Below are 12,277 nucleotides of genomic sequence, written 5' to 3' on the forward strand. Positions count from 1 at the left end.
CTGCTACAAAAGAAATAAAATATGGACGTTCTTAGTCCTAATAACTGCCTAAACTCCAGAAACGAATTAAATAAATGCTCATCCGTAGCCATAAAGACAACAAGACAGGTGCATGGTCAAGTAATGTGCTTGCTTGGTGAAACTAATAATTCATGGGTTTATCTTGTGCCAATAATGCGGTAGATTAAGTGGTCTAGCCATTATTATTGGGAATAAAATATTTTTCGTTGAGTTGAAAGAAAAGTGGATTAAGGTCTTCATCTTTTCTTATAAGAGGCTTAGCAGTGGCAAATGTAGCCATTTCAGGATCCAGCGATTGGAAAAGATTACCGAACATCTTTTTATTTTTAAGATATGATTGATGTACTTATTATAATATACAGAACTTGCTAACACTTATGCAGTAATTCTCTTTGCTAGGATACGCTCATGAGGAACAATAATTACAAGTCACCCTTCTAAAGTTGAAAGACAACAGAAACAATAACCACTGGATGTCAATATTTTTTAAGAAGAGCAATACCAACCCATTAGTTCACTTCTCGAAAAAGATGGGGAAAAAACTACTTAATATACATTTGTTCCAAGTAACTACAGTATCCCATTATGTTAAGCTACAGTTCTTTCCTCATTTCAAAATTCAGAAAAAGGTCACCAGGATTCAACAGGGAGGACAAGCAACCAAAGATTCTTAACAAAGACTGCTCTTGAATTACAGTTCCTCCGGCAATTTGAAAAAGAACATTCTGTCCACTGATTCAACAAGCCCCAGACCATCAAAGGACCGATCCTCATGATTGTCAACGGAACAAAGATTTAAATCTAAAGAAACATTTGCACTGGTATATTTGTCGTCCGCTTCTTCCTCCTCTTCAAGGCCATTCAGTTTTTGCTTAGTTGCAGGTGAGCAAGATCTTGCTTGCGAATTAATGCTTTCACAACTAAAGATGATAATTGCATCACTAATACTAATCTCCTCACCCTTGCAGTTTTGTACTCTTCCTCTCTCAATGGCGGTCCCAATACCCAGTTGCGAGTGGTAATCTACTTCGTCAATGTCTTCCATTATGATGACACGATGTGGATTATCATGGATTGCTTCAATGAACGTCTTGAGATAGTTATCGGTTGCTTCCGACCTTGACCTCTTATTTCGGAGATCGTCAGTGGAATCAGACCTTGGTGATGAGAAGGTGCTGACTCCAATTGAAAGAAAGTTGTTGTAAGAGCCATAAACGAGGCTGGCTAGCTCTCTGGCAATCTTATCTTTGCCCTCAACATCACCACCTTCAAAGAACAACCACGTCTCTTCCTTGATCCTGCTCAACCTCGTCTTCTCTTTCCTTCTTATCATTCCTGATCTGCATTGGAGGATGGTGCTTGCAATCTCAGGGATGATGTCCTTCTGCCATGGGACTTTTTCCTCCAATGCACTGCAAAGGTTCTTCAGATTCTCTGCATTGAGCTCCTTAAATTTACAATGGTACTCTATTTCCATGGAATCACTAGAAGAAGCCATATTAGAGTTGGATCCAATATCATGGGATAATCTCTGCCCTTCCTGCTCTTGTGAGTCTTTGTTTGACATACAGAAATGGTGTTCCCTCCATGAGTTATCTATGTTGATTGTGATTGGCCAAGCATGGGGGATTTGGTGCATGCTAGAGTGTGGCTGATCATAAGGAGAGATGGAAAAATTTGGAGAGGCAGAAGAGAATTTTAGGGTTTTCTCGGATTGGTGGTGTTGGCATTTTTGGGCTGCATTGCATATGGAGTTCCACTTCTTGCATAAATCTTTAAGCTGGAGATAATCCTGCATGAGAGAAAGTTCTAGATAGATGTTTTCGACTCTTAATTTGAATGAACGTGGATAGCATAATTACCTGATCATTACTTGTTGCTCTTTTATTTTCCTCTTTATATTGCCGTAGCCACGATGGCAATCCTGAGGGAATTAAGCCATCGGTATCACTGACAATGCTTTGGAGGTCTCGGGCCTCAATCTCAAACTTAATAGAACAATCAGCACAGCAAGCTAGCTGGCTTCTAATCCCTTCTGGCAAACACCAACAAGTCTCGATGCCACTTCTCTTGTTCTCGCACTGACTTTGGGGACCGCTGAAAAGAGTCAGGACTAGAGAATTAAGATTTAAGATAATCTAACAGAATAATTAAACTCTTGATGATTCCAATAGTTCGACACGTATCACCCGATCAAATCAAATTTACTATGCAATTATCAATAAACAGCTTGAATTAAACATAAAATTCTTCACTAAGAAGCTCTTAAACGTTAATATCATCCTTTTATAGAAAAAAAGAAATATCCTCATTTATCTCACTGATTAGATATCAAATTCAATTTGCAAAAATATATAACCTAATAAAAAAAAATAAAGAAAAAGGAGAGGAGAAATGAAAAAGAAAAAGATAACCACACGGTTCAATTCTTTATGGCATTAAAAGTCAAGAGTCTGAACTTTTTTAGAGATTCATCACATCACCTCGCAAGGATCACAACCTTTGCTCCATTTGATTCAGCAAAAGAAAGGTAAGCTTGTAAAAAGGAGATTTCATATAGTAAATACATAAGGGGAAATCTACAGGATAAATTATTTTGAATCATATTATGTAATAATGATATCAAGAAAATTTATAATAATGATGTTCATACCCGCCATAATTGAGGCTTAACTCCAAGCTTCTTGCAGCAACGGTGATAGGCTGAAGATCCCAAATATCTTGTAGTGAAGCTTGGCCAACCCTACACTCCATGTAAGTCTGAGCCGTTGCAATCCCCATGAGCCCAAACTTCAAAATCCCACTCTGTCCTTCAATCCCATCACACACCAAACTCCCGAGCTCCATGATTATATGGTCTAAGGGGCAGTATAAACCTCTTACTTTCTCCGCGCGACTAGACCCATAATTAGCTGCCCACTTTAGATCTCCCAAGTATAAAACAGTCCTTTTTCCCCCACAAGAACCCTTCAAAAGGCACCTCAGCTCCCCAATTTTTTGTTCCACCTCCTCTCTTGACATGTGGCTAAATGAATAGAGTGGAAGAGTTAGGATCTTTATGCTCCTCAAAGCGTCATTAGGAAACTCTTCCTTCTCAATTCTGTCCATCAGCCCGATAACAACACTCTCAGAGGTGGCTAAAAACTCTCCTACTACCACGACATTCTTCCCACGCATCAAAGTCTCCATGACACTCATGACATCCTCGCTTTCTTCTTGATCCAAAGGCTTGGTTTTAATCACTTGGGTTGGAGTCAGTAAACTGCTGCCTTCCTTGGGAGGGCTAAGGTTAGGGTTAGGGTTGGGAGCACAGATCTCCACTGAAAGAGTTTTTTCTACGTTGTTCTTCACATGGGTACTCAAGAAGCCAGCCTCCCTCATGACTCTACTCACACTAGGATCATCTAAAATGGAGATGATGAGCTGCTCTAGCTCTATCTTCGCTGCAAGCAATGGCTGCTGCTGGTTCTCCATGGATCCACGGCGCTGGTGTGCTTGGGCCCTCTTGAAGGCGGCGAGGAGGGCATTGGAGAAGGATGGCAGATGGTGGTGGGCTTGGTAGGGCCCTAGGAGAGGGCCTGAGGTAGGGGAGGTCGGAAGGCGGTTGAGGGAAACATTGAAGCACAACTCAAGGGCCTTGCACTGGAGGGGGTGAGAGTGGGACTGAAGGCAGGCAGAACGGAGGAGTCCGGTGGGCGAGGAGAGCATGGTGGTGGCAACATGGAGGGGTGTCACTTGGGCATGGCCTCTTTGCCGAGCCAAGTTCACCGCCTGCTTTACTATTGTTGCTGCCTCTGGAGTCAGGGCTTGTTGCACCATGCAACCTCCTGCTCTCATCTTCTAGTAGTTTTCTTCTTTCTGTTGATGATGTGGTGGTTGAGATAGAAAATGAAGACAAAAATCAAATGACTGGTTGCTGGAAATACAAGAATGAAGAGAGGGAGGAGTTATACTAGGACAAGACGGGAGGAGGAGAAGAAAGTTATTGGTTAGTGGTTGATGAAAGGAGGGAAGGGAATGGGAGAGTTTGGGGATATGTAGGTTGGTTGAGTGTATTTGAATGCGAGTATAGATCTGGTTATCTATAAGGATGTTGGATGTTGCTGTCTGCTTTTCTTTCCCCCTTCTTCTTCTTCTCTTTTCGGTTTGGGTTATCCTGCTTTTTGGGTGGGGGAATGTGATATTTTATGGCGTAACGTAGGTTTATGCCTTTCTGGTGAAGATGGGTACGCTGGTCTAAAGTCGATTGTGTGGTGGAAAGCCTTGTGCATGTGCTCAACAAGTAACATGTAAGGCATCTCTCTCTCTCTCTCTCTCTTCCCCTCCCCCTCCTCCGTGAGAGCGCTTGATAATGAGGATTGTCTTGTCCTTACTGTTGCAAAATTTAACATCATCTAACACAGGATTGGGATCTTTCGTACTCCATCTTTTACGACGCCCACTAAGATGGGTTTAACATCTCACATAGGCGGGATGCTTAAAAGAACCGGAGCTTGTACGATTCATTCTTCTAAGACTCAAAAGACTTAAGGAATAAAGTGTTACACTGTGATTTAGGCACAGACATTATCTCTCTCTCCCTCCCTCTCTATTTCTACGCACAATTATTCCCAAAAAGTTAAGTCTTTCGAACATCCCAGTTTCCTTGAAAGTCTAAGAGAATGAATAATTGAGTTAATCTCGAGGTGGCCGGAGATTGAATGACAAAAATAATATATATTTAACATCGATTTCCCCACTTTTTTTTTGGGTGGGGGGGTAAAGCACAATTTCTTCTTTTAATAGCTACAATAATGGGATGCATGATAAATACAGCATCACTAGCTCCCAGCTACGTACCTCCTGTTCATTTCACAAAAGGATAAATACAGCATCACTAGCTCTTTGAGTTACCTGATGACCATTGCAGCTCGTGCAAATGAATCATCTGAGAAAGCCAAGTGAGTTAATATACCAGAAACAATGACCAAACCCCAAAACTATGAGAGAAAATATCATGTCCCATATCCATATAGCACTAATAATACAATTTTCCTGCTGCTTTGGACATGAAACATCCAATAATCTCGACTCACCTGGCTAGTTGCGAGTGAGAAAGGATGAAAAGCAAACGACGTGAGCTTATACAAGAGAAAAATTAAACTGTGTATGACCACCACCATTGTTATGGCACCTATAATAGCCATCATGTCATTTCATAACTTTGACCACCGCATGTTGCTATCAAGAAATACACTAATATTGGCGCCCTATTTAACATTCTTCTCGTTTGTTCCACCCTCTCCTTATTATCCCCATCATGTCATTTTAAATATGCCATCAAACTTGATCCGGTTGTGGTCGTGCACTTGGCAGTTTAGTGCTGCTCAACAAGGCGTTCATGAATTATCTTCTATTCTGATTGCACCACCTTGAAAATTGTCTACGTATATATGCCCCTGCATAAAAAGAAGAGCTCCACCTTCTCAATGCTGTGTAACATTTATTTAAAAATATATTTTGCACGACAAACAAAAGATCCCTCTCGATTCCTCAATCATCATGGAGCCATTAATTATCATAGACCATATCATAAAGCACCTATGCCAATCAGCAAAAGAGAGAAACCAAGGAGCAAGTAGAAAATAGGTAATATTCTTACCTCTCATCTTGCCAACCCTCTAACCAAGAACAAACAAAGAAACATAAATAAGTAGAACCCCCTTCCAACAAAATCTGTTCATAATTTTTGAGGTGAACACGTCCAGCATTTTGTTCTATGGGAACTTACACAGTCAGCCTTCATTATTTGTATTTAACTATTTGTTTTTTCGAATACAATTTTGTTTTACCGAACATATAAAAATTCACTCATGTGCATGTCGAAGTTTCATGCTTTTGTAAGCCCATGCTCGATGTTCCTTCACCCATTATTACACTAACAAGAAATTTAAGTTTCATACGGCTTTCAAGAATTTGTCATAACTGAAGCTGCTTCTATTTTGATAGAATGCTTTATTTTTTTCTAAAATATGTAGCTGGAATTTCAAATGTTCCAAATTACAAGGTTTCTTTTCTTACCAGAGAGTCTTAGTTACAGTCAAAAGTTCAGATCACAGATGGTCTAAAGGCACACAAAGGGCACTATAATAATTAGAAAGGCAAAGGCACCTGCAACGACACAAAAGGAATTCTTAAAGGGATTAGGAATAATAGTTTAAGAGATGCAAGAAAAAGCAAATAGCTGCCTCTTTTCCTTGTCCTAATGGTCACCAACCACATGTCTTAATACACCACTCTAAGTTTGTTAAAACATGAAAATTAGAAGGGAGAAATCATAATTTTTTTTAATTTTGTTGCGATGTGTAGGTAGAATAATGAAACAAGAATGAAAAGATAAAAGAACAAGAGTATTTATGTGGATTCATCTATTAACCTATATCTATAGGCAGAAACGATGCAAAATTTTTACTATAAAAAATTAGAGATCGCAAGCTATAAGATTTTCTCTCAAACTCTTGCCCCTAAATTGATCTCTAAAATACTCAATTGCTCTCTTGTTTTAAAGTTGCAAAAGATATATAATAGAGTAAGCCCTCAAACTTCCGTCTTACAATAATCAAGTCACTTCACTTATTGTGGGGGATTTTTTCCCTCCTCTCCACTCACTTCACTTATTGTATTATGCTTTACTTGCTTCACTCACTCCACTATAGAAAACATGTCTTTTTTTGTCTTTCTAGAGCTTATAAACTCAAGACATACTCAACAATTTTAGTAATCAATATCTTCAATCTTACTCCAATTGTTGGATCAAACTCCATTCATATCATGAGTCTTTCTTTAAAGTACTTTAAAGCATCCTATAGTGAGCACCCTATTTACTTAAAATATTGACTTCATTTTGACTCAGGCTTCATGAGCATCTCTTTAGCAATGTTAGTCCATATGAGGCCATGGGCACCAAAAATTGTGTAAATAAAAAGAGAATACCAAAGGCCCTTTGCTTGTACAAGATACAATTAGAAAAACAATTTCAACAAAGAAAGAAGGGTCAAGATCAAGTTACATTCAATATCACTCAATAACATATTCTTTAAATAAATTAGGAGATCGCATATCGTTAATCTGAGTCATTGGATGTGATTTATAATTTCTCAATTACTATATAATAAAAATTCATATCATTTACAGATTTCTAGCCTATATATCAAGTAATGCATAAAATGTCTAATTTTTGGCCACTTGATATATAGTCTAAAATTCTTTAATTAAATAATATGATTTTCATGTGTAACCAGTTTAGATTTACTAAGGTATATCTAATAACTCAAATCATCAATGTAGGTCATTTGCCATCTAATTCAAAAAGAGTAGTGTAACTTTTATACCAACGAGGGTTACACCATGCATAACTTGAGCGTGATCCAAGAAAGAAATATAAGGTGATATCTTTTGGACGTAAAAAGTAATATTATTATCTATATCATACTCTATAGGAAAGTTAATTGAGACTATTATTACAAGCAATGAAAAGATCTATTTGCCATCATGCTTTGCTTCACCTCTCTCTCTCTCCCTCCCCCCTCCCTTCTTCCCTCCCCGCCCCCATCCCCTCCCTTATGTTTTATAAGAAGCATCTCATCCATACTTAAGAATTAGCTAATGGCAAAGTCAATAACCCATCATTCAATCAATTTATTCTCATTCACAGTGTAGCTATATGAGGTCTGGTCCATCTAGCCCCACATGTGTAAGAAAAAGAACAGACTCTCGATGGGAGTCTGGTTCTTTTCCATCTATGAAGGAGACTCGAAGACATAGGATATACCATATTTAGACAAAATCCTAGGAATCTCTCTATAGAACACCCCACATTATCCTAAAACATAGCCCATTGTTGTTCCACCTCTAGACTTCCTACCTTTTATGAGTTTCCTCACAACATCTTAACTGCTCTTCTCATTGAGAAAGACAATTAAATTCCTTGCCAAAATCAAAGAAAAGACTTAAATCATTTTTCACCTTACTTTTCTAGCTAGTTCCTGACCATCATCATGACCAAATTTTCACCAGTTGCTCGCCAAAATCTAAGTCGAACAAGACTGCCCTTTTTTGGTCCCTTCCCTTATTCATCATTGTTAGACACTAGTTTAGATTAGACTTCACCATCTCCAAGGACCCCTGAGATTGTATTGCAGTGTGTGGCCGTCAATTAGAGACTCAGCCATGACCTAGATCAAGTTTAGTATGGTTATCCTCTTTTTTGCTATTCTCTCATCACCAGTCGATCACCATCATCGATGATGCTATGTCAAAGCACTACCTTAGGCCATCACCATCCCTAGTCGGCAATTCTTATTCTTCCAGAAAAATGTGAGAGATGAGTTCCCTTATTTTGAGGAAGAAGAAGATGAGAGTTCTCTCTCTTCTCTTTTTTCTTCACTTTTCTCTTTCTACTATCTCTCTCTCTTCATGGTTTATGTGACCTAGTGGAGGGTCTGAGACTCTTATTTTATGAATCTCAAATTGACCACGATGGGGGTCTTGGACTAATATTACGGACAATCATCCATCTTATCAGCCTCTATCCAAGTCTTTGTTTGTCATCTAGGGATCTATCATTTACTACTAATATATAAATTTGTTTTGATTGTGTATCTCTTCTTGATTGAGCGAATTGGGGTAACTATTCTCATTGATTTAGTCTACTGATTACTACTGCTCGTTCGATCTTGTCCTACTTCCACTATTCTTTTATATCTCCAATTTGTTTCCTTAATTCCTATGCAAATCTTTTCTAATGGTCAAGCTTAGTTTTGTATGAAGAGCTACAATCATTTGGATAGGAAGAAGCCCAACAATCAATTTATACTCTAGTCTCTAAATCGAGGTATAACCCAAATTTTTTATTTACTTAATCTTGAATTAAGTCAGATATGGAAATTAGATTTAACAATAAATTTGGATATTGTGACTTTGAAGGTAGGAATCTAATAATTAATAATTTATTTATTCTTATGCTAATGGTTGATCGAGGATGAGTTAGAATTATATAGCTTAATTGAACGTGCTAGTTGTGCACTCGGGTTGGTAAATACTGCATTTAAGTTGGTTGCCGATAGGTAAAAATACTTAGATAGATCATCTATATGTATCCTTATTATGCATTATATAGTTTTGATTTCACATGGATAATTATTGTTGATATATGATTGCCTGTACAATAATTTATGTTTTCTATATCATATATATGTATCAGATATTGATGGATTTTTATGTGTTTGGAATATGGCACCGGCTACTTGAAACTTGAAAGAAATATATTGATATATTATATTATTGGCATAAATCTGATTTAATTAATTGATTGTTGATAAAGATATATTTGGACTAGCCACATTAAACTATAGATAGCCTCTTCATAGGCAAAAATGTGGCAATATAGATAGCTCACAATATATAGAAACATTGTATTGTAGATAACTTACCATCGGCAGGAACATGCCACCATGGATAGCATCATCATGGACAAGAATATGGTATTTGAATTTGTTGATTACAAGCTAGAATGTGACCATGATTAGTCTGAAATTGAAAGATAACTATTAATGGATCCAAATCCTGTAAATGAGAAATGAATGATAAGATATATAAAACCACTATTAAGTAAAAAGATTTTACTTGATGATATATATGGTATAGCACTTTTGAATAACATGGACATTTGATGGAAAATGATACATATTTTTGCATATATTGGTATAGAGCTATCATGGACATGTAATATGAGATTTCATAATTTATGTTTTTAATTTGATATTATTTATTTACTAATTTTAAATTATATTATTATATCGATGTGAGTGTGTGGAGATTTTTACTAGGCTGTCAAGCTCTCACCCCAATTTTTTTTTCTTTTAAAGTTGTAATATACATAACATTGATCTAGTTAGGCTTGTAGTTTGAGCATTGTAGTTTTTAATTAAATAGTTGATTTTCTAGTACTAGATAAACATTTGAGTCTATGTAATTGATTAAACTCTTCTAATGATGGATCTATTTATTTAGACTATTATGGCTAAATTTTATAATTAATTTAATTATTTTGATGTTATTAAAAATTTAATTCATGTATTCTATAAACCTTGCATGATCTCTAGGGCATTACTCTAGAGTCCATGCGGCCGTATCATATAGCCGATAGAGATAATGGGTTCAGGGCATGATAGTCTAAAATTCCATGATACTCCCATTTGCAGCAAGATGACAATAATTAAATATAGGGCATGCAAGTTTTAATTCTACTATGATGAATAGTTGACACACCATATACTCTATATAAATGTTATTTAATTATTTGAATAATTAAACTATGGAACCAATCCAACTTTGGTACTATAATAGTGTAAATGAGGAACACCAAAGTCTTATGAAAATAATAAAAGGAGATAGCTAAACAAAGATGCTAATGCATTGATAGATGGAATCTATAGAAAATTTTTCAAAATTTTATATAGTATAGATTAGATCATAAGTTACAATGGTTTCTATCCTAGGTCAAGCACCAATATTTCTAAAATACTCAATCACAACCATTTTATTAAAATAAAGTAATAATCTAGTGTCAACTCTAGCATGAAGTTTACTCATAGAAACCTTATTAAGATATTCACTTTGAAAGATTTGGTATATGAGGAAATTGAAAACTTACATATTACTTGTAGATCGCAGGTAACATGGATTCAGTGAGAGACAATAATGCTTTAACTCTTAGTTACCTTGAATCGAGGATCCAAATATGAATGGGAGGGAGATCTAGATTGTAAAAAATCATGTTGGGGCTTTAGAGATTGGCAACCTCCAATGAATCTAAACGAAGAAATAAATGAAACAATCATGCAAATCATGCAAATTTATAAGACAATTAGTTCCAAATACATCATATCTCAGCCTTAGAAAGAAACATCCAAAGAAATCAAACCCTTCGCCAATGTATCAGAGAGGAGATAGAGAGAGTGGGAGGGGCAAGAGGAGGAGAAGGAAGAGGAAACTAGTGGAGGACGAGGAGGCTTGTAAAAAAGGAGGATCTGGTGATGAAGGAGGTCGACATAGAATTGCTGCTGTTTGATGGTGGAGGTTGGGGGAGGAGGAGAGTAGGGATTTTGGATGGATTGGGCCATAGTGGCCAGTATAGAGTTGTTTGGCATCCAACGATGCTCATAAGCATAGTAAATTTACTAAAAATTTATGCTGCTTATGAGCACCATTATTTTTTAATCCTTCTAAAAGCATCATAATCTTCTGATGGGTTGCTCAAGCTGTTGATGCCTTCTTCTAGCATCGACAAAAAAGGTCACCTATTATCATTTTTCTATTAATGAGAGAAGTAAGAAATGATTGGATAAGACTTGCATTAGCTAGGGCATAATATGAAGTCAAGAATGTTCTGAAAAAGGCCAAGAAAGAATGTGAGGGCCAAGGCTAGGTGACTAAAATCTATTTTTATAGGAAATAACTTCCCTTCATCCCTTTGATATTGATTCATGATAAAATGTGAAAGCAGATATCATGATATTATCAACAAAATCGAAGTACCCGTTGATAGAGAAGTTTCTAAGGCATCTCTATGTCATTCTAGAAGACCCTAGAGTCCAAGACAATGCTAGCAATTTAAGAAACAAGTTGCTGATAGAAATTAAAGAATATGATGCTAAGTCCAAACTGATTAATGGAACCTCATGTACTAATTTCATGATCTAGAACTTTGACATATATTGTCACAAATCCTACTTGTGATCTGACTATGGAGAAGAAAATAATTAATTGCTTCAGCTTGCTTAACTTAAATTTCTTCAAAAATTAAAGAAACAGAAATATTTTGACACTAGGGTCTGGCATTTCCCTTTTCTTTCATTAGTAAGTAATAAAACTACATAACAAAGTCTCTAGTTAGTAAGATTCATCCTTGTATATATAATTTGGGTTGGATTCCTTTTTCTATTTAAATAGGCCATAGTTTTTTTGAAATAGATATGATTAGTAAAAATAATCATGGAAAGGCTAAATATACGCTATAGGTGGTAGGGCTCAACTTCTAGGTTAACCTTGACCTTAGCCACTTCATCTAATTTTTTTGGATCAGAAAATATATCTGGTGAAAAGTCATTTCTGAAATGGAAATTTTTGTATTGACTAGACCATTTCAAGGCTCAAAATAAAGCCATGTGACATGTTTAATATTGATGACATTTACAAGGGAAATTGTTAATTTAGC

At 36.5% G+C, this 12,277-nt stretch overlaps 1 protein-coding gene across 2 annotated transcripts; it reads right to left on the reverse strand.

Moving 5' to 3' along the window:
* Window positions 1-406: 406 nt before the first annotated feature.
* On the reverse strand, window positions 407-4,113 carry LOC105060419 (protein SMAX1-LIKE 3). Of its 2 annotated transcripts, none has more exons than XM_029260538.2 (3): window positions 2,675-4,113; window positions 1,884-2,118; window positions 407-1,801 (listed from the first exon to the last, which is right to left on the reverse strand). In XM_029260538.2, the coding sequence occupies exons 1-3, from the start codon at window positions 3,856-3,858 to the stop codon at window positions 713-715; spliced, it is 2,508 nt and encodes an 835-aa protein (XP_029116371.1). In that variant the 5' UTR covers window positions 3,859-4,113; the 3' UTR covers window positions 407-712. The 2 variants fall into 2 exon arrangements, with proteins under 2 accessions (XP_029116371.1, XP_010942401.1); XM_010944099.4 differs by having other exon boundaries at window positions 408-1,813; window positions 2,675-4,110.
* Window positions 4,114-12,277: the final 8,164 nt, after the last annotated feature.

The sequence above is a fragment of the Elaeis guineensis genome, chromosome 7 (assembly GCF_000442705.2).
Source record: "Elaeis guineensis isolate ETL-2024a chromosome 7, EG11, whole genome shotgun sequence".
Lineage (NCBI taxonomy): Eukaryota > Viridiplantae > Streptophyta > Magnoliopsida > Arecales > Arecaceae > Elaeis > Elaeis guineensis.

Bases quoted from the DNA above. Each gene is read 5' to 3' on its own strand.
- LOC105060419 (XM_010944099.4), bottom strand. From the start codon at position 3,858: ATGAGAGCAGGAGGTTGCATGGTGCAACAAGCCCTGACTCCAGAGGCA. The intron at 2,119-2,674 runs GTATGAACATCA...GACTCTTTTCAG, and splicing joins TTAAGCCTCAATTATGGCGG to CGGTCCCCAAAGTCAGTGCG. The intron at 1,814-1,883 runs GTAATTATGCTA...TCTCTCATGCAG, and splicing joins GAGCAACAAGTAATGATCAG to GATTATCTCCAGCTTAAAGA.